At 37.7% G+C, this 27,336-nt stretch overlaps 1 protein-coding gene across 2 annotated transcripts; it reads right to left on the reverse strand.

Moving 5' to 3' along the window:
- Positions 1-8,771: 8,771 nt before the first annotated feature.
- Positions 8,772-25,877, reverse strand: isy1 (ISY1 spliceosome associated protein). 2 transcript variants are annotated; one of them, XM_077202649.1, is made up of 11 exons: positions 25,764-25,877; positions 25,393-25,415; positions 24,164-24,215; positions 23,836-23,901; positions 23,407-23,449; positions 22,918-23,030; positions 20,019-20,136; positions 18,032-18,154; positions 12,146-12,270; positions 11,992-12,075; positions 8,772-10,138 (listed from the first exon to the last, which is right to left on the reverse strand). In XM_077202649.1, the coding sequence occupies exons 1-11, from the start codon at positions 25,764-25,766 to the stop codon at positions 10,031-10,033; spliced, it is 858 nt and encodes a 285-aa protein (XP_077058764.1). In that variant the 5' UTR covers positions 25,767-25,877; the 3' UTR covers positions 8,772-10,030. The 2 variants fall into 2 exon arrangements, with proteins under 2 accessions (XP_077058764.1, XP_077058763.1); XM_077202648.1 differs by having other exon boundaries at positions 11,992-12,078; positions 25,764-25,876.
- Between the last annotated feature and the right edge of the window lie 1,459 nt (positions 25,878-27,336).

Here is a 27,336-nt window from a genome sequence, read left to right on the forward strand (position 1 = left end):
CATTCAATCAAAATAAAAAAATGCCCATTCTTTTAATTTAAATTATACTGACACTTCCAACAAGTCTAATGAATATCCAATTTTTTATTATTATTATTTTGTTTGGTAAATTTATTTATCCATAAACTATTTCAGGCATACTTCCTGCACTCTCACATTTTTAATTTGAGGTTTTGACTCGTTTGTTTTCTCAAATCTTTTTATTTAACTAGTAATAAAAATGTAACGGATTCTTAAAACAATATGAGAATTTTTGTAATGATTATATTAATGAGGTTTATTTTGCTTTATTCATATGTAATTTTTTTTTTTTTTTACAGTCAAACATACATACAAACCAACATAGTGCAGCAGTGAGCAATCTTGTAAATCCATAATTCTAGAAGTGACATAAAAGTGATTTAAGTGTTTGATCTAAGTGTGTATGTGAGCGGGTGTGAGTGTGGGTATGTGCATGTGTGTGTATGCGTAAACAAAGTAACCATTTATTATCTATTACCATTGTCATTACCATCACCACCCTACTCCCCACTACCACCACACTGCCAATATTGTGTTGGTCGATTTTTATTTCCATCCTACCTCCTATGTAACAATTGCCATTGTCAATCCTGCACAAAAAGATGATATAAGATATAAGATAACCTTCCCCCACATCTCATCAGTCCCTATCTTTTCCTAATATTTTTTTTTTTTTTTTTTTTTTTTGTTATGTGCAATGTCTAAGGTGCATTAAAAGAGGGAGTACAGTGCGAGAGTGTCTCAAATTGGGACAGAGATGCTGTCCCGTTGAAACCACTTCTCGCCTGTCTTGCCTGCCTTGGTGTTTGTTAGGTTTTCCATACATATTCCTTTTTTTTTTTTCTATTCTATGTTGTGTTGCATTAAAAGCCCATGAAGAGATAAGGGGGGAGTTATTGCAGTAGTGATGACAATGATACTTAATTCCAATACAGCATTGACAATGGCAAGATTAATGATAATAATTATGATAATAATAATATTAATAATAAATGACAATGATGGTGGCAGTGGCGACCGCAATGCTGAAAGCAAAAGACAGCAACAACAGCAATTACAACAATGAAAAAATAAAAGTGAAAATAGTAACTAAAACAATAACAGTAAAGATAGTAATAACAATGATGACAAACAAGTTCCAACAACTAAAATGCATTAATATTCGTGGGTTGATTAAGAGGGTGGGAGGAGTAGGAGTTGAAAACAGAGATAGGATTCATAGCTGTAAGAGGTCAGAAAGTGTTGGATGGCAGAGGTCAGTTTCAGATGCGTAGTTATGAAGGGGAGATGCGTATTCCACTGCAATGAAGTCTGTAATAAGATTTTTCCAAATGTTAATGTGTAATTTATTTCTAGTTTTCCAGTTCATGAGGATAGTTTTCTTGGCGATGGTTAGAGCTATAAGGAGTATTTTAGAGTTTATAGTTTTATCAGTGATTATTGTGAGGTCCCCCAGCAAGCAAAGAGAAGGCGACAGTGGGATGTGGCAGCCAACTATAGTGGATAGTGACTGTGTGACCTCTATTAATATGTCTATTTGTTACGTGTGAACGATGCTCTTTAAAGGTGCAGTGAGCGATTTCTGAGCACCAAAACACACCTCAGCCAATCAGCAGTAAGGGGCGTGTGCACACATTAGGGGGAGGAGCCTGTGTTAGTGGAAGAGCCTCTTCTCAATATTATTAACTCATCTTTATCTTTAGGTCATGTTCCAAGAACGTTCAAGCTGGCAGTTATAAAACCTCTTATTAAGAAACCACAATTAGATCCAAATAACCTAGCAAATTACAGACCCATTTCGAATCTTCCATTTATGTCAAAAATATTAGAAAAAGTTGTGGCTGCTCAACTCGGCTCTTTTTTGCAAGAAAACGACATCTATGAAAAGTTTCAGTCTGGATTCAGGCCACATCATAGCACTGAAACTGCCCTTGTTAGAATCACAAATGATTTACTTTTAGCTTCGGACCAAGGCTGTATCACAGTACTAGTTTTACTTGATCTTAGTGCTGCGTTCGATACTATAGATCACACAATTGTCATGATTCTGCCCTCGTGTCCTTGATTTTCTCTAGTCTTGAGGCAGGATCATGACAGAATCATGTTTTGTGTGCAAGCACATGGTCTTGTGTTTTGAGCCATGTGCTTGTGTTGTCTCGTCACGTCACCCCGCCCCCTTGTTATCCTCGTCTCGTCATTATTGTCTAGTCAGTTTCACCTGTCCTTGTCTAGTCAGCTTCACCTGTCTTTGTCATTAGTGTTCCCTATATTATCCCCTTGTGTTTGCTGTCCTGTGCTGGTTCATTGTGATTGATTGTGTGCGTATCCACACACGGTAATACTTGTGAGTACATTGTCTTGAGTTCTGTCTAAACAAAGAAGTTTTCTTGTTATAGTTATTTTGTTCCTGTGAAGTTTTATGTTTAAGTCTTAGTCTATTGTTGTTAGTCTTTTGCTTTGCCTGTGCTGTTTTTCCTCCCTTGTGGGGTTTTGTTTTCCCTTTTTGTTATCAATAAACCTTGTGTGTCAGCAAACTGTCTGCAATTGGGTTCGTTCCTGAAAATCTGTGACAACAATACTCTTAGATCGACTACAAAATTACACTGGTGTTCAAGGACAAGCATTAAGCTGGTTCAGGTCATACTTATCTGACCGCTACCATTTCGTCTACTTAAATGGAGAAAAATCGATTATAACTTCGGCAAACTATGGAGTGCCGCAGGGACCTGTGTTAGGCCCTTTATTATTCTCAATATATATGCTGCCACTTGGTAATATTCTAAGGAAACATGGAATTAGTTTCCATTGTTATGCTGATGACACTCAAATATATATTTCATCACGGCCAGATGAATACGCTAAATTATCCAAATTGACAGATTGTGTTAATGATATAAAAGATTGGATGACGCGTAATTTTCTTTTATTAAATCCAGACAAGACAGAGGTAATACTTATCGGTTCTAAAAACCGTCCACAAAACCCTTCACAGCACGACGCTAACATAGTAGGATGCCCTGTTACTTTATCCGCTACAGTAAAAGACCTGGGTGTTATACTAGACCCCAACCTGTCTTTTGAAAAGCATATTTCATATGTTACAAAAACAGCCTTTTTCCAACTTAGAAACATTGCTAAGCTACGTAATATGCTATCAGTCTCTGATGCAGAAAAGTTAGTTCATGCATTCATGACCTCGAGACTAGATTACTGTAATGCTTTATTAGCTGGCTGTCCTGCATCCTCAATAAACAAGCTACAGTTAGTGCAAAATACAGCTGCTAGAGTTCTTACTAGATCAAGAAAATATGATCATATAACACCGATTTTATCATCACTTCATTGGTTACCTATAAAGTTCCGTATTAAATACAAGATATTGCTTTTGACTTATAAAGCTCTAAATGGTTTAGCTCCAGTCTATTTAACGGATCTTCTATCGCCTTACAATCCATCGCACTCTTTAAGATCACTAGATTCAAGGCTTCTGGTCATTCCTAGGATATCCAGATCCACCAAAGGAGGCAGAGCATTTTCACATTTAGCTCCGAAGCTCTGGAATAGCCTTCCTGATATTGTTCGTAGCTCAGACTCTCTCTCCCAGTTTAAAACTAGACTGAAGACGCATCTATTTAGCCAGGCATTCATATAAATTTTTATCTTACAGTTACTGTAAATTCGGCCTCTAGTTCATAAACGCCAGAGGAGAACTGGCCCCCGACTGAGCCTGGGTTCTCCCAAGGTTTTTTTTTCTCCATTGGGTCATTTGATGGGGTGTTAGGACACCATTAGGTCACTGGATGGAGTTTTTCGGTTCCTTGCCACTGTTGCCTTTGGCTTGCTCAGTTGGGGATATTCAAATTAATTAACCAATCATACCATTGATTAGCTCTACCAAACTTGGATGTCTTTTTTTCCAGTAATAAACAAACATTGTTAAGTTGTTTTGATTGATACTGTGAAGCAGCTTTGATACAATCTGTATTGTGAAAAGCGCTATATAAATATATTTGACTTGACTTGACTTGACTTGTTATATAGCGCATACGTGAATGGAACCTTTTCACAGACTAAGAAGACGCCTTTTAACGGTCATCAACATCATAAATCCTGCAGTTTTTTTTATTTTCATAGAAAAAATGTATGTACATTTATAACACTTTTGCGTCAAGTTACAACAAACTAGTTACCGCTGCTGTGAGGATGTTTCTAATTCAGCGGCTGTGGGAGTGACGTCTTTCCTCTGACGGCCGTTATCAATCTCTCTATTTATGTGATGTATATATGTGATGCATATATGGCCGCCCAAACTGCCCATCTGAATGAGAGAGAAAGACAGAGATACATTGATAACATTTAAATTTTAGGCTCCGATCCTTATTTGTTACCCCAGTTTTCTTTTGTCCTTTATTATCTGCCCTAGACTTGCCCCAATTTGCCTTCCATGATATATATATTTAACTTGTGCATAACCCCTCCCCATACAGTGGGGATCGCTTGAAGGCTTTCAAGAGTATAGACGCGTATCAATAAGCTGTTGCTGGATGGGTAAAAGACGTAAAAGTGCGGTCCTTGGCCACCAAGGATTTATATTTAATCATGGGGAGTGTAACATTAGGTATTATACAAAAAAAATTCAAATGAATTTGGTGGTAGTTTGCTGACTAGGTAGCGAGTTGTTAGCTAGCTAAGTGGCTCAGCTGGTAGCTTGCCGGCTGTTAGCCACGGCTCATGGCTAGCTGTCATTAATCTGGATTAGGTCTGTTGCGATAGTCAATAAATCAATTAATCGCACGATAAAAAAAATGAGCACGATAATTTTTCTGGCCGCGATAATTTCCATTTGCATGCTTGTTTGTTTTCCTCGTCTCTCTGTCTTTCTCTCTCTACCAAAGAGACTGGATGACAACTCTGTTTAAGACATAACCGACATATTTTACGTGAATACTCTCCAAAACGGACATTTAAACATAACGTTGTGTGTATTTGTCCATTCAGACACGAAACAGAGCTCAATTCATTAATCGCGCGCTGTATAGGAGTCTATGGCTACACGCTTTGGGTCGGGTGTGTGCGCACAGAAAGATGAGACATGATACAATATGAGACATGATACAATATGATACATTTCTTCTATCCTTTTCTTTTGGTATAGAATAAAATACCAGTTCGGGGTTCCTCTTTCGGCTGTTGTTGCAGCCAACTGCACAACATATTGCAGGCATTACTGAGACCGTCGGTCATCAATATGGCGGCGCAAAGCTACAGTGACGTCATGTGACCCGAACGAATTGTGGAGTTTTTCTTTTGCTATTAGAGCAAATTGGAACATAATAAATATATTTAATGTATTTAAGTATTAAAAATAAAATTTACCCAACTATGACAATATTTCTTTTTCTATTAAAGCAAATGTGAACACAAAAAAATATATTTAATGTATTGTCTCATTCCCGCTATGAAAGTTCTATGACGACTTTCGCTTCTGAGAAACCCGGAAATGTGAAATGGTCTATTTGGGGGCGGGGCTATCGAGATAGGGGTGTGGTCTTTTGGGTAAAGGGCGTGTTTGTTCTGGTGATTTCAAATATCAACATAATTTCTCAGAAATCGCTTACTGCGCCTCTAATGTTCTCCTGAAAGATAATTTCTGTTTAATTAATAAAAACAACATACATTTCTGATAAATTAAGATGTGAGGAAATATTTTAGTTCCAAGTTATAAGTAACTTGTTATAATATTTTAGTATTATAGTTGTAATATTTTAGTTCCAAGATAAATAAATCAGTCTATAAATGAAAGTATCTTCCCTACAGCTTTGAAAACAGCAATAGTAAAGCCTATACACAAGTCAGGAGACAAGCTCCAGGTCTCAAATTATCAACCTATAAGCATTCTTCCCACTATCTCCAAAGTCTTTGAAAAAGTAGTTGTATCACAGTTAGAGGAACATCTTAATTACAATGCTGCATTACATCCTCTCCAGTTTGGTTTCAGAAAACGATACTCAACGGAGACAGCATGCTGCTATTAAATAGAGGAAATAAAATCAAGTGTAGATAGCGGAGGAGTTGTAGGGGCGGTCTTTCTTGACATGCGTAAGGCTTTCGATACAGTAAACCATGAACTACTGATAGATAAATTAACACATTTCTCTATTAGTTTAAGAACAATCAATTGGATTAAATCTTTTCTCAGTGCTAGGCAGCAATGTGTATAATGTAGCATCTCCCTTACGAGCATGCACTATGGGTGTGCCACAGGGCTCAATATTAGGGCCCTTGTTGTTTTCCCTTTATATTAATGATTTTCCGTCTGTGTGTATTAATGCTAAAATGATAATGTATGCTGATGACACAGTGGTGTATATTCATGGTAAAACTGTTGAGGATGTTGCCTGAAAGTTAACTGAGGAAATGAAAAAGATTTCCATTTGGTTAAAAAATTCTCATTTAACTTTGAATGTTGACAAAATGGTTTCTGTTTTTCACAAACCGTCGTAAGTTCTAATTATGTAAAACTGAATCAAAAATCATTATTGAGGGAGAGGAAATTTTAAGGGTTGACCAAATTAAATATTTAGGAGTCATTCTTGACCCAAATTTAAATTTTAAAAAACATATTAAAACGATTACAAACACGCTGAAAATTAACATAGCACATTTTAGATATATTAGGAACACTTTGACCACAGATGCATCCAATTTATATCTAAATGCGATGATAGTTCCGCACTTTCGATATTGCATGACGAGTTTGTCACAGGCATGTAAAACAGCATTAAGGCCCCTGGAATCATTGTATAAAAGGTCTTTAAGGTTCATGACAAGAAATCTCGGTTATTTCACCATTGTCATATTCTCAAAAAAACATAGTATAATAGGTTTTGAAAACATAATTATATATTCAAACATCTGTCTTTTGTTTAAGATAATAAATGGGTGAGCACCCGTCCCGCTCTGCGTCACCGCACAGCATTTTCAGCCCTTGTCCCGCGCGCGCATATTGAGAAAATTTCCCGCATTGTCATCAGTCTGTTTGTTTTTAATTATAATATTAAGAAAACGTCCATGCGTTCTTTTGCCTTTTTAAGAAAGCATTTTATTTATTCTTTTTGCGCTGTAGTTTTCAAATATAGCAGGGCTTCGTCTACAAATACAACAGCCGTTTTTAAAACCCTATCCAATAGTTAAAAATCACAGGAGTAAACACGGTCATTATAGGGTTGTGACGGCCGTCAATCAAAATGTGGAGCGGTGATTAGTTCCATGTGTTTCTGACAGAAAACAAATGGATAATTCGGTAAATAAAAATTTTAATTCAACAGAATTTATCAAGTTGTTGCCTGCTGTGGTTGTTTTAATTCACATCTTTTTTTTAAATAGGAAAGCTTTTGGTGTAATATATTCTTAATATATATGACTGCCAATTAACTAATTTCATGTTGTTTTATATTTTATTTGTTCATATTATTAATTTTGTTGGATTTTAGTTGGACTTGATCAGATCTGCATGACGCCCACTGCCTTGCTCAGTGATGTTAAATTTAAATTACACGTAAAATAAAGATGTAATGTTACATTGTGATTTTTTATACCATTATACCAAATTTTTTATACCAAAATACAAAGTATTTTTATCAGCTGAAATGCAGAATACAAATGTTTTTATTAAGTTAAATAGACATTATAACAGTTTCAGGTTATGTTTTAGTGTTGGTAACATGTCCCACACAAACTTAGTAATCGTCCCACATTTGGTTTGTTTGATGGTGGTCACCCTAATAATAAATGGTATCGCAGCCCCTCCGTTAAAAAACGTTTATTTCACTGAGCTCAGAAATTACCTCAAGAGTCACTCGGTCGACTGTTCGGGACGAGTGTAGGATTCCTCAGTGTAAAACAGCTCTCGGCAGCTCAGTTTCGTCATGTGTGGCCATCAGACAATGGAAAAAGTTGCCAACAGAGTTGACCACATATTGGTAAATTGTAAAAAAAAAAAATCACATCGGGCCAAGAAATGGAAACTTTCAAAAAAAAAAAAAAACATGTTTACATAATGTATACATGTGTATGTGAGTCTATTATGAATGTTTTTTTTTATGTTGTTTTTGGGATAAAAGTATTATTAATGTGTATTTGTTGACATCAGCCTGCCCAGGGACTACAGGTGGAAATTAGCACAAGTGCTACAACCTGGTAAAATGAATCTCTCCTTTCTAAGGTTAATGTATATTTTGCATTTTCCCTGTCCAAAAATAAATGAATGAATGAAAAAAAGTTACTTTAAATGGGCCTTCAGTATTTTACATAGCAGCAATGATCAGAGAAATCTCATTAAAATGTAGTCTTCTAGAAAAAGCCGCTCTCAATGAACATCACATGACCAACCTAGTCATGCAGTTATTGAATTAGTACTACTATTACTAATGTGTTTATTATTTTATATAGCCTAAACATGTACAAACAGCAACTCTTGTCATAACACCCAGTTAAACGTAAATCTTTAAAAAACTCTCTAGATAAGATAATAAAAAAGACACAAGACCTGCATTACATCCACTGCAGAAGCAGGGCATCGTGGGTGAATTGGATATTAAATTTGAGTCCTGACCATGTGACTGGCTTATCTCTGGCTGGTCACATGAACCGAACCGTGTCTCATCACACTCTCAACGTAAGGTATGAATGTTTTCTGCGAGTTAATACTCCACACATTTACACACAAAGCATATTCATAGTATAAAGAGTTTGGTAAAAAAAAAAAAGTTTACTTGTCCAAGAAGGCAAAGTGAACAGTATACAAAATATTTACAGAGATTTTTGTACTTTTGTCCTTTAAGATGTTGAACAAATGAAGGATGAATTAAGTTGTTTTTGCATTTGGAAAAAAGCCCTAGTTTATCCTTGCATGTAATACACCATTTGACATGATTACTGTGTAATGACAATATTGTCTAAAGTATTGTCTACATGAAACAAACAGATTAATAATTAAACTCCTAAATGATTTAATATTAACTGTACAGTTCATAAGCATCATTCTGACCATGTGAAGTCAAGCACATTTGACATTTATAAGATACATAACCAGAACCTCTTCAAACACAACGGTTTAATGTGAAGCAGGTGTGATTAAACAATGGTCAGTTATCATTTAAAGGAGTAGTTCACTTCAGAACTAAAATCTCCTGATAATTAACTCTCCCGCACATCATCCAACATGTTCATTTCTTTTCCACTGAAGAAAGAAAGAAAGACATGAATGTTTTTGAGGAACACACTCCAGGATTTTCTCCATATAGTGACTTCACTAATGCTGGTCTTGCACGTCCACGACTACACACATTATGTAAGCACATTGTAAGGTCACACGTGTTCCGGTTGAGAAATGTAGAGTAGAGTGATAAACTCTCTCATTTTCTCCTCCAACTTTAAAATCGTTTGACATCTTTTACCTTTTATTTATTTTGTAAATGGTGTTTGGCTTAGTCTTTGCACATTTGCTTTGTAAACACTAGATCTGCACTTCCGCCTACGTCACGCTTGACCTTTCAACGTGATTACGTAATAATATTAAAATATTATGTGTCACATCACAGCTAGTGCAAGATGATCATTAGTGGTTAAACATGTTTATTTTGTTATAAATGTCCGCTGGTTTGTCTAGATCAGACTCTTATTCCTCGGCTGGATCGTGTCGAGACTTTGAAGCTGCACTGAAACTCACATTTGGACCTTCGACCCGTTGGACTCCATTGAAGTCACTATATGGAGAAAATCCTGGAGTGTTTTCCTCAAAAACCTTCATTTCTTTTCCACTGAAGAAAGAAACACCTGAACATCTTGGTTAACATGGAGGAGAATAAAGTATCAGGATTTTTATAAGGTACATTAGAAGTGAGCTAGTCCTTTAAAGCCAGCGGCTGTGTGTCAGCACTGGAGTTCATCATCAGATCATCAGGTGTTCAGGTCTTCAGGTGTTCAGATCATCAGGTGTTCAGGTCCACTATAACCCCAGCAGAGTTTTGGCTTCTTCACTCTGGGCCATCAGACTCTCGCTGGCGTATTTCTGCAGAAGCTCCATCTTCTTTCGTCTCACCAGGGCTTCCTCAATCTGACACACACAACAACAGGTTATCAACTTCATCACGACTGATAACATGTTATTAAATGTTTACACAACTCAAATGTTTCATGGATCAGTGTTTTAGTATCATTAGCTGTGTTTCCATGCAAAGATGCGAACTTAACGTGTGAGAAAGCAGCGTTTCCAAACACATCCACACAGAATAGTCTTTTCTAGGGAAATTGGCTCAAAGTAATAAAACTAAGTTTCTGTAATGTGTCTGTTTTTCCCTCCATCATAAACAAGTGTCATAGCGTCAGACGATACCCAATAAAAGCTGTCATGTTCTCTAGCGTTCGGGAACACACTCGTGTGTGTGAGACACTTCTGGAGGGAATTAAACCCAATCATTCTGATCACACACTTCGACTTTCAGAAACACCAAACCAACATTAGAGATGCTGCGACGCCATTGGTCCACTGCTTTACTCCAGTTATCCAATCACAGCCTAAGTGTTATTTGTTAAATATGCTTCCACTACCCGCGTTTCTTCTCACTGGATAATAAAAGTTTAAGCGCATCTTGATGTTTCTTTCCAGCATTTTTTAATGCAATATCCTAAAATGTAATTAAAATAGGTGGATTTCAAACTGGCCACGATTTGAAAGCTACAATGAAAAATTAAATGATCATAAACAGGCCTTAAAGGGATAGTTCACCCAAAAATGTAAACTCTGTCAGTAATTACTCTCCCTCATGTTGTTCAACCCCGTATGACCTTCGTTCATCTTCGGAACACAAATTAACATATTTTTGATCAAATCTGAGAGCTGGATCACTCCTCCATAAGCTTCTTGAGGGATTGAACTTGCCAGCCCCAAAAAGTTATTAAAGACATCGTAAAATAGTCCAAGTGACTACAGTGGCTCAATCTTAAGTTTATCAAGCGACGAGAATACTTTTTGTGCTCAAAAACAAACAAAAATAACGACTATTTCAACTATTAATTTCCTTCTCTGTGGGCCTCGAGTCAGTTAACGTAGTGTAATGGCGTAGAGCTACGTCACACGTAGGCTCACTATTGGCCGACGCTGGTCATGTGTGTGATGCGTGTGACGTACAACACAGAAGCTCTACGCTGTTACACTAAAGAACTCACTCGAGGCCCACAGAGCAGGAAATGATTAATCGAAATAAAGTAGTTATTTATTTTTTGCGCACAAAAAGTATTCTCGTCGCTTGATAAACTTAAGATTGAGCCACTGTAGTCACTTGGACTATTTTAACGATATCTTTAATAACTTTTCGGGGCTGGCAAGTGTCAATCCCTTAGAAGCCTATGGAGGAGTGATCCAGCTCTCAGATTATATCTTAATTTGTGTTGCGAAGATGAACGAAGGTCTTACGGGGTTGAGCAACATGATGGAGAGTAATTACTGACAGAGCTTTCATTTTTGGGTGAACTATCCCTTTAATATGTAGCGGGAAAACACCCAATCTGGCAACACCAGCACCAGTGTCGCACCGCCGCATGCGTCATCAAACACCAGAAGCAGCAAAGAGGATCGTATGATAATTTAAAGGAGTTTTATGACGAGGTTGGTGAGGATGGGAAAAATCTTACATTTCTGTGCAAACTTTCTCTGCCAATAAAATAATTGCTGTCTGTGGTTCTATATGGGCTGTGGCAATAATTTTTAAAATTAAATATGGAACATATGGAAAAAAGAACCATGAACTAGTTAGAAATTGTAAAGTATGAACTATGAACTGAACTAGTTAATTTTAAAATTTGTGAACTGAACTAGTTCAAGTAGAAAGTGAACTTCCCCAACACTGAACACAACTCTAGCTAGGCTCCGTTAAGGACATCAGACTCGTGAACTGAAGCGAGACACACCTCCTTCTGCGAGGGAACGGGAACATGAGCGAAGAACGCCTGCGCATCTTCTCCCTCCATCGGCTGTCCCGCCTCATCATCAGACTGCTGTAAGACAGGAGAGTTAGGGGATCTGCAGTAAGGAGAGCGGCTCGGAGAGAGAGATGATGTTCACCTCTTCATCTCTGACAGTGTAGAGGTGTTCCTCCTCCTCCTCCTCCTCCTCCGGCTCCTTCACTCCTTCTGCGGATACTCGAGACTCTCTCTCTGCTCTCCACTTCTCCACCGCCTCGGCTATCACTGCGGCACACACACACACTTTAACATCATGTTTAACTGAATTCTGTTTGCGTCATTAATTTCCTGTGAAGATTAGGGTCGGGCATCGAAAATCTATTCCATTTCTGGAATTGAATACTTGTTATAAAATTTAAATTTCGATTCCTCTATCGATTCCTTTGTGAGCATTTCAATATGACTTTAAACAATTAAAGCGCGAGCCAACTCGCTGTTTTCAGTGCTGCACACACACATCCAGAGCTCGCTCACAGAAGAACTGATTTTAATGTGATTTTAAAACATTAATGCGAGAGCCGACTTGCTGTTCTCAGAGCTGCAGGCGTGTGGAACTATTGGACGAGTCTTAAAGTGACAGCACTAATATTCCTGCTGCCATCTCTATTATAACACTAATCAAACAACACAAGACAAGAGAAAATTCACTCGTTCTTCACTGAATAACTTTACTAACTATATTTGTAATGCATTTTATTTATACAGTGCAGTTATTTTACATTTGATTACAGTTTCTGAACCTGAAAATCTTAAAACACTGTTTATTTCAATCGTATCTTTGTTCAGTTGTATCTAATTGTTGCGATGGCAATTTTTTTTTACATTTTCTTTTAATTACTGAGTGTTTACTTGTCTTTAATTAAACCACAGGCAAACGTTCCTTGTGTAAGTTCCTGATGATTTTTGATCATGATATTCAGCTACAATTAAATGTTTTGCACTAAGACTAAATGTGAATATTTAAGTTTTTTTATACCTTATTGGAATCAAAATTAGAATTGTAATCGATAAGCAGAATTCAGCTTTGACTGCGGGATGGAAACACAGGATTTACAATTAAAGGGGTGGTTGATTATGATTTCACTTTTCTAACTTTAGCTAGTGTGTAATGTTGCTGTTTGAGCATAAACAAAATCTGCAAAGTTACAGCGCTCAAAGTTCAAAGCAAAGAGAGATATTTTATTTTACAAAAATCTCTTTTTAAGCACTACAACAAACGGCTGGTAGGGACTACACAACATTCCTCCCGGGTAAATGACATCACTAACCATAAAATTTACATAAACCTCGCCCCGGGACCTCAATTTATAGATTTGCCCATCATGACAAGATATGCTAATCAAGGACTAGAAGATAACTCCACATCAGATACATAAATTCATCAGCTAACCATTCAAAAAGTGTTGTCACTTCAAGTTGTTGAAGCTCCGCCCCCTGTGCCAGGACCAGCAGCTCATTTGCATTTAAAGGGACAGAGAGAAGAAGTTTCTGCTCAGCCTCAAAAAGTGGCAATTTTAACATGCTATATAAAAATATCTGTGGGGTATTTTGAGCTAAACTTCAGCTGGGGACATCAGATACTTATTTTATATGATGTGAACAGGGCATTATACCACTCTTTAAACATTGTGTTTAAATAAATTCTGTCTGCATCATTAATGTCCTGTGAAGCTGCTTTGAATGCATCAGTACTGTAGAAATAACGCAGACGTGAACAATGCATTCATCTTAATCAGCCTCGCGGTCGAGCTGGAATGCAGTGGTCATGTGACTTCAGGTCACTGGACGGTCCGGTGCGCGTTACGCTTCTCATGAGTCGCATCAAACCTGCAGCCGCATGTCAGGCATTCAGTTAACACACAAATGAGAAACACATGTCAGAAAATGCTATCAGCACACAATGCCACGCTTGTTGCACAGCGAACACGAACACACACACACACACACCTGAATGAAGTGGGTCTCGTGCTGCTCGGCTAATCTACAACACACAGTCTGAAGCGCTGAAACTACTAAATAATAATAATTCAATAATAAAACGGCTGTCCTCACAATCTAACATGTATAAAGACGCAGTAATTCACTGCAGATCATTAATTATGATTCTACTTTCATTACATGCATCATCATTAAGCAACTCATAAAGAGGCTTTTCTATCATATACTGATATCAGGGTTATTATTGTTAACAAACTATTAAAAGCATTTCTTTTAATTAATATATTACAGATATTTGGGGTGGGATATTTGCTGAAAAACTTAAGCTTATTACAGTCAAGGAGACAATTCTAATATTTAAGTTGCAAAACTAAAATGATTAACTGGAAATAAATAAAACTAAAACTCAAATAAAAATAATTTAAACCTAAATAGCAATATTTTAAAAGAAAAAAGTAATAAAATGACAATAGCACATTATAAAATTACTAAAAATTAAACTAAAATGAACATGAAAAATAAAAATAAAAACTTATTTGAAAAAAACTTCAATAAAAATCTAAATTACACTGGTGCATATGAGAGACACTTGAGATTGTTAAAAATCACACAAAACGGAACGAGTGTGTTATGATGATTAAAAACTATAAGTTCCATGTTTTTGGACTGTTATATTAGATAAACGCATAATAAATCTCAGATTTACATGTAAACTTTGACAGCTCTGACACTAAAGTCGGGGAACTTGGACTCGAACTTCACATGGACGTAACAACTTGCTCTAAGCGATGTTGGGTGATGTCACTTCTTGATGACGTTTAAGGTTATGTTTACACGGAAACGATCTGAAGAGAAAACGCAAAAGTGGCGTTGCTTTATCACTTTTTATTCTGCGTTTAGACGAGCGTTATGGGGGGAAATCTGCGTGCATATGGTGACGCAAAAGTGTGTGAAATTCGATGTAGTATGCACTCCAGGCGGCTAGGGGGCGATGTGAAGCACTGCCACACAACAACACCAAGTCCTCGTGTCTGCGTACAACCTTCGTTCTACTTCTCTCCCTAGTAGCGCGAAATCAAAACAAAAAGACTCTTGTACGTTTATCAGCCGCTAGGGCAACTTGAAGGTCCGACGTATGGAAATAATCCGACATGTTGGTGGTTATTTTCCTGTACTGGCGCATGCCTGTGATGTAAACGGGTACGCGACGAGAGCCAGTGCGCAGATTTGCGTTTTTACCCGTTAGACGGGAACACGACGGTGGAGCATTTTTATGACTTCCACTCTGGGGAGTGGTTTCACTTTTTGGCGTTTTTAAGCCCCAAAAACGCTGTCGCAGTGTAAACGAAAGGCAGATCCGATAAAATATTTTTACGTTTTCACCCGCGAACATTCTCGTGTAAACAGGGCCTATTGTCAAACAAACGGAGGCTAGCTAGACTCTACCTCCTCCTCATCCGCGCACTGACCCCCCCCAAACCCCGACCCAAAAACCCTCATGTCGGTTATTGGCTGGACCAGTTTGTTATGTTTCGTGGTACGGGTTAGCCCAGTGTGTTTGTGTTGCCGTGTGTGGAGCCTGCATGGGGGTGTGTGTGGAGCCTGCCTGGGGGTGTGTGTGGAGCTTGCCTGGGGGTGTGTGTGGAGCCTGCCTGGGGATGTGTGTGGAGCCTGCCTGGGGGTGTGTGTGGAGCCTGCCTGGGGGTGTGTGTGGAGCCTGCCTGGGGGTGTGTGTGGAGCCTGCCTGGGGGTGTGTGTGGAGCCTGCCTGGGGGTGTGTGTGGAGCCTGCCTGGGGGTGTGTGTGGAGCCTGCCTGGGGGTGTGTGTGGAGCCTGCCTGGGGGTGTGTGTGGAGCCTGCCTGGGGGTGTGTGTGGAGCCTGCCTGGGGGTGTGTGTGGAGCCTGCCTGGGGGTGTGTGTGGAGCCTGCCTGGGGGTGTGTGTGGAGCCTGCCTGGGGGTGTGTGTGGAGCCTGCCTGGGGGTGTGTGTGGAGCCTGCCTGGGGGTGTGTGTGGAGCCTGCCTGGGGGTGTGTGTGGAGCCTGCCTGGGGGTGTGTGTGGAGCCTGCCTGGGGGTGTGTGTGGAGCCTGCCTGGGGGTGTGTGTGGAGCCTGCCTGGGGGTGTGTGTGGAGCCTGCCTGGGGGTGTGTGTGGAGCCTGCCTGGGGGTGTGTGTGGAGCCTGCCTGGGGGTGTGTGTGGAGCCTGCCTGGGGGTGTGTGTGGAGCCTGCCTGGGGGTGTGTGTGGAGCCTGCCTGGGGGTGTGTGTGGAGCGTTTTTATGACTTCCACTCTGGGGGGTGGTTTCACTTTTTTACTTTTTAAGCCCCAAAAACGACGGCGCCGTGTAAACGAAAGGCAGATCCGATAAAATATTTCCTCCTCCTCATCCGCGCACTAACCCCCCAAAAACCTTCTTGTCGGTTATTGGCTTGACCAGTTTGTTATGTTTCGTGGTGCGGGTTAGCCCAGTGTGTTTGTTGCCGTGTGTGGAGCCTGCCTGGGGTGTGTGTTAGGGCTGTCACTTTTGAGAAAAATCAAATTTGAACGGTTATCGAATATCAAGTAATGTATTCGAATACATTCGAATTTCTACGACATCTGTGTTTAGTGTGTAATGTTGCTTTTTGATCAGGAAAATACACTCGAAGCGCTCGATCAATCACAACACACTGATCCAGCCGACCAATCAAAGCACAGTGTGCTTTTCAGAAGGAGGGGCTTCATAGAGACAGGAAGTAAACAGAGCGTTACTGACAGACTGGGAAGAGAGGAGCCGCAACAATGGAGAATATGAGGAAAATAATCAACATTCAAGCAGGAAAACCTGTTCTAGTAGAGCCTGAAACAACATCAAGACTTTGAGGAAGAGCGTAAGTCCTCAAAGTAACTTTTGATAAAAGGGTCTGCTTAATGCTTAAATGTATGAGTTATTTAAAGAAATCATTCAGTCAAAAAATATGAGAAAACATTTTCAGCTTCTAATCAGATTCCCATAATTAATTTAAAACATCAAGTGTACAAACAGCGACCGATTTACTGTGCGTTTCTAGCGTTTAGTGGCGGTCGACCGATACTGGTTTTTGATGGCCGATGCCGATATCTTAGAGAGCCGGGTGGCCGATGTTTATATAAATATATAGATTTATATAAATATATACTTTATATGTATTTTAACCCATATTTAATCAATTAGAAATAAATTAGAAAACAAATCTTTAAAATAAACATACTTATACTTAAGATGGCAACTTCTTGAATCTGCAATCTTATAACACTATTTTTCACAAATAAAGTAATTGTTTAAAAATATATGAATAAAAAAGAAGTAAACACTTTAACGGCACTCAGTAATCTGGTAATTTCGTGCGCACTGGTAAGCATATTTTTCAAATAAAGACACGGTAACGCTAATTTTACATAGAGCACACGGTGAAACCGATATGAATATGACAGTGGGCAACTGGATATAGCACAGCATATTTTATTATGAAGGATTTAAAGTGTTTCGATGATCTCATGTGAAGCTGATCTTCTGTTCACATTCACTGAACATTCTGTTTACCGACCGTCACTCGCAGGAACACGTTTATATCGGCTACAAATGCACACTTCACAAGATATCACAGCTGGATTCCATTAAATTTGCAAAGTTTGTGAAATTAAATGTTTATTAGATATTCAGAGATTTGTTTACATGATGTAGATGCGCGTTTGCTGAATGTTGACGGTAAATGAGAAAGTATTTTAGCCTGATTGTTTGCCTTTTCTGTTACAAATAATATAAAAGCAAACGCTTTACTTTTTCACATACCATTTACTTTCTTTGTTTACCAGTTCTGTCTAACAAATTATTAGATATGAGTGACAGAGATCGTAAACTAATGAAGACGGAGAATGTGAGTGAGCGCTGCCGTTCTCAGCGCTGCCCGGCAAAATAAAAGTCCCACCTCCAACACATCGACCAATCAGAAAAACTTATCAGCCGATGCCGATATTTTAAAAATGCCAATATATCGATCGACCACTGGCGTTTAGTGGGATCGTGCCTCACCTTGCTTCTCATACTCCTGTTCCAGTGGCACTAAAACACCATCGTCTTCATCTCTATACCCATAATACTCGGCGTCGATGTCCTTCATCAGCTCCGCACGGGTTTTCCTGGGCGGCGGAACGGCTGAAACAGACCAAAGATGATCACATGATCCCGGTACATAAAACACACTGACGTCATCAGAGACATCCGTAACTCTCAGATACAACACATACATCACACACAGAACCAGCCATTCATCGGGTCTCGTTTATAAAACTGCGTATGATCCTCATCTGCATATCTATATTCATCCACGTGATCCCATGTTTAACGGTACAAGACATTAGGAAAATATGAGATATGCGTCACATGATGTGCTAAAAATAATTTAGTAGCCTATCCTTGCCTTGTTTTTGAATAAATAAATCAAATAGTATAAAATACATTTCAGTGGCCAAATAGTGTTTTTAATTGCTTTATATTTTTAATGGAAACAGATAGACCTTGTTGTGCATTATTGATCATTATTTGTGTGTATACATTTCCTCAGACCATGAATTCTGCTATAATCATGCGCGAAGCAAACATTAAAACACAGCATCAAATATTTCTATTTATTAGAATATAACATTTTTTGTAACTTCTCTGTAGTGATGACTCAAAGTCATAATGGATATTAAAGTGTTTTTCCTCCATCAGTTCCGTTAAACTGATCGTCTCCAGATGTTCGTACGCAGGATCAGATGTACGTACACACTCCCGTCGAGTGTGTGTTCAGGGGCCTCATTTATAAACGTTGCGTACGCACAAAACAGGCCCTGAAAGAGGCGTACGCCACTTCCGACGCATGGTGAGCTGGAGTTAAATGTCTTTTTAGTAACTTTTAGACAGAAAATCTAAAGAAAATTATACATATACAGAAAGATAATACAAATATAATTTCACTCACCAAGCCCATCACTAAGAAGCAAACATCCATCCCTTCTTAAATGTCCGCGCCAGCGAGCACGTTGGACCATTTAGTGAAACTGACGCATATATAGCCGTAAATCTTCATTACAAGTCCTAATCATAAATACAGTGCATGTTCACAATAGCAGTTTAAATAAATAAAAGAATTATTTAAACTTTGTTTTACTTCTGATGTAAACATTTAGATTAAATATGACACTTAAACTACTTGAAATCATTACTGAGACGTTACAAAAAAATGTATATTCAAATCAATAGAAATATTTGTAGTGGATGCAATGCTTTTAAATACTTTTCCTCTGGCATGCTGTGTTTTAATGTTTTAACTACTGAGATAATTGCTTATGATAATAGCAGATTGTCTGAGAAAATATGTGCGTGGAAATAATGCACAACAAAGGCCTATCTGTTTCCATTAAAAACATAACTCGATTAAAAATACTATTTGGCCAGTTGGAAAAAATGTATTTTGAATTGTATTATGAAATGTATTTTATACTATTTGATTTATTTCTTCAAAAACAAGGCAAGGATAGGCTACTAATGATTTTTATTAATGTAATGTGACGGCACATCCGTATTTCATATTTTCCTAATGTCTTGTACTGTTACACATGTTATCACATGGATGAATAATCATATGCAAATGATATGCAGATGAGGATGTGCATAGTAAAACTAGGCGTTGTAAGCTCATATATGGTTGTTTCGGGGAGGAGACGCATGTGCGCACAATCTTCCTCTGACTGGGATTTATAAAGCAAATTCTGCGCAGGTTCGTCCGTACGCATGGTTTTATAAGTATGAATATTTTTTTGGAGTACGCCATTTTTGCCTTTCGGGCACACGCACATTTCTAGTAAAGATCCTACGCACAGTTCAATAAATGAGACCCCAGATGTACGTACACATTCTCCCGTGGAGTGCGTGTTCAGATGTACGTACACATTCTGCCGTGGAGTGTGTGTTCACGTGTGTGTTCGGCCTGTTCTGATAAACGAGACCCTGGGCCTGGATCAGTGACTGCACTTACGCTCGCTTTCGAACAGCTCTCGGACTCCAGGCAAGTCTTTTGCGGCGCCGAAATATTTGTATCCTCTGTTTCCCGGGACCTCTTTACCCTCGTGATCCAACATCCTCGGCCCCACTCTCTGTTACACACACACACACACACACAAGTTGACAAGATATCAGTGATAACACTGCAATCGGGCTCTTTTTCCTTTTGGGAAATTGGCTCATAATATCAGTAATAAAACTTCTGTTTCAGAAACACCAAACCAACATTAGAGATGCTGCGATGTGATTGGTCCACTGTTACTCCAGTTATCCAATCACAGCTGACGCTGAGGTAGTCACATGAGGTTTTTGTTTTATTCAGTAAATGTGTTTAACAACCATCATAGAGTGAAAGTTTATCATTTGGATGTGTTTTGTCTTGTCAATTCACACATTCAAAAAATGTTTCAGGCGTTTCAGACAGCGCTCGCCGATAGGGCTGTCACTTTACGTTCGAAAATCGATTGCACAATCGATCGGACCAACCAACACAAGTTTCGAAAATGAAAATAGAGAATCGATTTTAACTGCCTTTTTTTTTAACCAAAAATGTTTTTTTAGATAGACAGATCAATACAGTACACAGAACATGTAGGATGTTGGAAAATAACAATTTCTTTTCTGTTAACCAAATGCTTTTTAATATTCGCTATTACTTCAGTGCAAGTGAACAAGGGTGCCCTAATTTGTTGCTTAGTGACGTGTGTGTTCAAGCAAGCCAGAAATGCGCAGATTCTGCGCAATACGCTGTATTTAATATATCACGAGGACTCACGAGTTGCGTATTTGCGCTAAATCCACGCAGATTTGGCTTACACGAACTTCCCCAGCAAAGTGGGTAAACATAGAAACATGCCAAATTGGCTCGTGATATGACAGCGTTACCCGCCAAGGTTCATTTTATCCGAATTTGGCGGGTGTTAATTTCAATCCTTGAATGCTGCACTCCTGTTTGTCATTGTGCAAAAAACTTCACGCCAATAAATCATCAGAAATATTGCTGACTTGTGCGCGTCTCAAGCGCCCTCTTTACGTTCGTCCTAATGCCTGTTAGTTGTCCGTGGATTTGCCAATATTTGGTGTTGAAAATGGAAACGTCGTTAGACATGGAAAAATCGATTTTACAATCGATTCAATGAACACATATGTCTCAAAAATCGAACAGGATTTTTTCACAAAAGTGACAGCCCTACTCGCCGACCTGATCCCTCTTTCACGAACACACACAAAAGATTCAATTTCAGATAAATGCCGTTCTTTTGAACTTTCTATTCATCAAAGAATCCTGAAATAAAAATGTAAATAACTGATTTCAACACTGATAATAATCATAAATGTTTCTTGAGCATCAAATCAGCATATTATACTGATCTCTGAAGGATCATGAGACACTGAAGACTGAAAAACTGCTGAAAATTCAGCTTTGATCACAGGAATAAATTATATTTTAAAATATATTAAAATCGAAAACTGTTATTTTAAATAGTAATAATATTTTACAATATTAATGTTTTTTATTGTATTTTTAATGAAATAAACACATTATTGGTGAGCATAAGTGACTTATTTTAAAAACATTAAAAATCACACCGACCCCAAACTTTTGAACAGCAGTGTATATATATAATCCAAATATAAATGAAAGTCAAAAGCACATTTTTAGTACATAGTCATACCTGGAAACAAATTCAAACAGGCTATATGGGCCACTCTACCGAATTTGTTCAAAGTTAGAGTTGGAAACATCTTGAAAAGAAAATTGTCTTTTTCCAAAAATTTCTTATAAAGTATTCTTTTTAAAAGTAGGCCAATACATTTTATCATACATATTTTAAAGTTAAGGATTCATTAGTTTGATATAGCTTACATTGGAACAAACACTATAATAACATATTAGTTGATGAGTTTATTTTTGACAAAACATACTATATATTTACATATGAGCAGAAACTGGATAACAAAAGCTTATTTGATATTTTAGAATAAAAACGTTATAATCAATCCAAAACTACGAAATGTGTCTTTCATATTTCATCTGTAACATAGTAAACATAAACAACAGCGCCCATCTGTGCCGTTAATTCATTCACACACAGAAACGTGATTAAAATTTAAACAGTCTTTTTTCGTTTACAGACACTATTCCATATCGCGATTAGAACAAAGCACAAGAATAAAAATCTTACTATTCACAATTATCGGCTAAAACCGTCGCTCCTTGAAATGAAAATAAACCAGCAATGTTCTGAAGTAAATGTCCCAGGATTATTCCTCACAGTCACAGCCTCGCAAGACGACATAGTACATTAATCTGATGATTACACTTGTTGTGATATCGCGTTTATGAGGGGCGTTGACACGTTTACATGTGTCGCTTAAGATCATTTGCGTTTGAATAGCGCGCGCTCTCCGTGGGCGTGTCACATTAGCAGAATAATGAGCTGAGATAACGATAATGAGATCAGCTGACACCTCGCGCCGGCGAGTTTGCCGACCCCAGAGGGTTAACGAATCAGCGTTTTTGAACGCGTTTGTTATACATATAAAAATATCCTAACGAGCTTATTGTCCGGTTTATGTTCTGTTCTTTGGATCCTTATTTTGACATTGTCTTCTGTTAACTTCACTTCCTGTTTCAACGCCTCATTTTTGTGCATGCTGACCACATCGTAACACTTATTTATACAGCAACAAATAAAAAAAATAAAACTGCGTATCGCGCTGAGCCACTCAACATTACCGCAAGGGAAACTCGATCACCGCAACAGCGCTGTATGATATGTGACGGTCTCAGTGCGCATCATTGCACTGGAGCAACACTGAGATCATGCCTTACGTCTCCATCAGCAGGAAACGCATCATCACTGACTCACCCGATAGTCCGGCCCCCCGAGCTCCTTGATCCGCACTTCCCAGTGTCCTTTCTCCCGCAGCAGTTTGTTGATCTCATCGTTGAGGTCGCGGATCTTAAACTCGCCCAGACCGGCTGAGGAAGACGGTCAGATCTCAGTCAGTAAAACACACATCTCGTTGCTCTCGTCACACACACACACACACACACACACACACACACACACACACACACACACACACACACACACACACACACACACACACACACACACACACACACACACACACACACACACACACACACACACACACACACACACACACACACACACACACACACACACACACACACACACACACACACACACACACACACACACACACACACACACACACACACACACACACACCTCGCTCTCTCTCGTCTCTCTCACACACACATACCCACACACGCCTCGCTCTCTCTCTTCTCTCTCACTCACACACACACACACGCGCCTCGCTCTCACCGTTCTGAATCTGCGCAACCTTCTTGGAAATCTCGCTGATGATCTGGAATGGAGGAGAAACACACATTCAGAGTTCACACAAAACTGAACATTAGCCCAGGATTTACTCTTCCTGAAGTCATCCTAGGTGTATATGAGTTTATATGAGTGTATATGAGGTGTATATGAGTTTCTTCTTTCAAGACAATATTAAAGGCAACGGCTCTTCTAAGCTTTATAATGGCAGTGAAGGAACGTTTCAGTTTTGAAGTCCATAAAAGTGCATCTGTCCATGAGATGTAAGAGCCAGGACATATTTAATATAACTGTGTTCGTCTGAAAGAAGAAAGTCATATACACTAGGATGAGTTGAGGGTGACTAAATCATTTGCTAATTTTCATTTCTGCGTAAGCACAGCACACATATACGAGCCGGATGTGACTCCTGACCTGTCTCCTCCACTTCTCAGCTTTGGGTAACTCGTTACACTCCGACGCCAGGAAAGGTCTTCTCTCCTGTGAAGACATCACATGATCAGGAGAACACACGTCACATGATCAGGAGAACACACGTCACATGATCAGGAGAACACACGTCACATGATCAGGAGAACACACGTCACATGATCAGGAGAACACACGTCACATGACCAGAAGAACACACGTCACATGACCAGAAGAACACACGTCACATGATCAGGAGAACACACGTCACATGACCAGGAGAGCACCAGCATTACCGATGTGTTCGTCACGTCAGTATCAAGATTAAACCCACCTTCACTTTTCCCTCTTCCAGCTGCGCCTGACGAAACCTGGCCAGAGCCGTCCTGCGAACACACACACACATTTATATATACATACACTAGAGTTCGAAAGATTTATGCATGCATGTATGTGAAAGTCTCTTCTGCTCACCAAAGCTGAATTTATTTAATCAAAAATACAGTAAACAGTGAAATACTATTAAAATTTAAATCAGCTTTTCTATGTGAATATATAGTAAAGTGTAATTTATTCCTGTGATCAAAGCTGATTTTCAGCATCATTACTCCAGTCTTCAGTGTCACATGATCCTTCAGAAATCACTATAATATGATGATTTGATTCTCAAGAAACATTTATGATTATTATCAGTGTTGAAAACAGTTCATATTTTTGTGGAAACTGATACATTTAATTTTCCAGGATTCTTTGATGAATAGAAAGTTATAAAGAACAGCATTTATTTGAAATAGAATCTTTTGCAGCATTTTAAATGTATTTACTGTCACTTTTGATCAATATTATGCATCCTTGATTAATGAAAGTATTAATTTCATTTTTTTAATTCTTTCTGACCCCAAACTTTTGAATACAGTATATATGCTTCTTTAAATAGAACTTTATGAAATTAATTTATAGAATCTTCAATCTTCATGAAAGATTTATAAAAGATTTTTGTAAAAACATTCAGCTTTCTTCTACAGTTTTTCACTTTTGAAATATATAAAAAAAGTCAGTTAGGGAAATATAATTATCTCATGAAAAAGTATGCTATAAGTGCTGATCTATATATACATACACACCTTAATTGGTGCCAAAACAATTTACACAAAATTGTATCAACGAGAATAAAACAAAAAAGAATTTAATAAATATATATAAAATAAAAATTGTTTTAAACAATAGGAGTATTTTTGACATTACAAAGATTACTTTTTTCTTTTTGTTGAGCCCAACAAAGAAATTACATAAGAATTATAATCTACAACAAAAAAAGACAGTAGATGATTCCAAGAATTTGCACTTTTACATATAAATTTTTTCCCCAAAAATAATAGAGTTCATTTATCAATTTGAGAGTTGGTGTTAAATTGTGATAGAATAATAACATTAAAAGTATTTCTGCACATTAGGGACATATAATAACATATAGATGAGCATTCAGTCGGTGAACTATGTTTCTCTGAATGAATTGATTAAGTAAAGCATTAATAGACATAATATGTCAGAAGACACACTCACATGGCCTTTTCTGCGTTTCGAGCCTGGAAACAGAAAACAACAATCTTAATTTCTCACATATTCATGATATAACATTTATAATCATATACAAATGCAGCTCTTTGTCAGATATCATAAGCTGAAGATTCATTTGAAAAACTAGCAGCAATATATCACAAAATACTGTGTGTTTGTGTGTGTGTATATATATAATTAATAAGCCTAAAAGAATCTGATTAATGTCTGTTTTTAAATCTTTGCGTCAGCGGTGCAGGATAAAGTTCCGCTGTTTTAAAACAGATGTGTTCATGTTGATAAAGAAAGCTACTTTCTATTCTAATACACGAGAGATCATTAAAAAGACTTTAGATGAAGAGGAATATTTATTTTACCATGTTTGTGGTTCAGATGTTCAATCCTCCGTGAGCTCAACGGTGAGCGCGCACGACGCACGGATATGACATGTGGCTACACTGGACAACTTCCGGCGCGCCGGCGATGAGAGATCAAACCATGTGGGTTTATTTATATTCATGGTGCTAAAGTCACTATTGCTACTTAGAGATGATCGTGAAATGACTCATAAGTAAAGGCAAAACATGTTTTTACTATCCAGTGGTGAGAAATAAAACAACACTCATTACAAGAGATTTAACTTTTATTGACAGTTTTCATTCCAATCAGCACGACTTCTGTGGAACTCCGTAATATAATAATGATTTAAAAAGTCGAAATTATGACATTAAGTACATTATGACAGTCATTTATGAGCTAAAATTTCAAATTTACCAAGTAATAGTTATGACGTACTAAAACAGAATTATGAAATTAAACTAGAAATGAACTTTCTTTTTCATAATTATGATTTTTTCCCTCATAATTTCGACTTTTTATCTCAGAAATAAGACTTAGTATGGACATAATATATAGAGATAGAACTACAATAACATCATGTTCACACACACACACACACACACACACACACACACACACACACACACACACACACACACACACACACACACACACACACACACACACACACAATGCCCCTGCACTTCGATTTGTCTCAACATGAGGACAGGAGTCAATAAATGTGAAAGAATCAATCAGGTATTTTGTTGTAAATTTTAAAAGTAATGTGTTACTTTACTAGTTACTTGAAAAAGTTATCTGATTACATAACTCAAGTTACTTGTAATGAGTTACACACAATGGTTAATATTCATTCATAGAACAAACTAAACAAAACCTGACAATTAATAAACGAACATAGACACTTGATAATCTTATTAGATGATTTGATAATTGCATTTGAAAGATTTTACTTTAAATAAAAAATGTGCACTAGATTTGTAAAATGTGTTTTTATGCATGTTTGGTCCAGGTTTTTGCTGCATTTACTCTGTTCTGGCCACTAGGGGTCGCCGTAGAGGTGGGTGTCAGATTGTTTAGGATAAATCTGCACAAATTCATTATATTCTTCTCCAACTTTATTATTAAAAACTTTTTTTATTATGCAGTAATAATAGATACAAATAAGGACAATAATAAACAAACAATACAGAGGGTTACATTAGATAAAGAATATTAAACTAGCTTAAATGACTGACACCATTGCAGTCTTACATGCAGTGGAGTTTTTAGAGTTCTTCAAAGAATTTAGATACATATCAAAATCTTTCTTTTTAAATGAAAATGGAATTTTGTTTGCAAATTTACACTTGTGAATCTACAATTTGGCAAGAAAAAGTAGCAAGTTAAGAACAAATTTAAAATAGGTCTAATTTCAGAGAGTCACCAAAAAATTTTTTTTTGGCTCATACAGAAGTTTAAAGATAGATACCTTTTAACAAAATTTGAAAAGTCAATCCAAAAGATTTTGCAATACACACATTCCCAAAACAAATGAATAACTGTCTCATCAAACTGATGACATAATAAAAAGTCTTCTGGATCTGTGGG

The sequence above is a fragment of the Siphateles boraxobius genome, unplaced genomic scaffold (genome assembly GCF_051911475.1).
Source record: "Siphateles boraxobius isolate OS27281-9 unplaced genomic scaffold, OSU_SipBor_1 5, whole genome shotgun sequence".
Classification (NCBI taxonomy): Eukaryota; Metazoa; Chordata; class Actinopteri; order Cypriniformes; family Leuciscidae; genus Siphateles; species Siphateles boraxobius.

What these genes read in the sequence shown, in the direction of transcription:
- isy1 (XM_077202648.1), bottom strand. An exon ending in TGGAAGAGGGAAAAGTGAAG is followed by an intron (nt 23,902 to 24,163) that starts GTGGGTTTAATC and finishes ATGTCTTCACAG; the next exon opens with GAGAGAAGACCTTTCCTGGC. An exon ending in GGTTGCGCAGATTCAGAACG is followed by an intron (nt 23,031 to 23,406) that starts GTGAGAGCGAGG and finishes CGTCTTCCTCAG; the next exon opens with CCGGTCTGGGCGAGTTTAAG.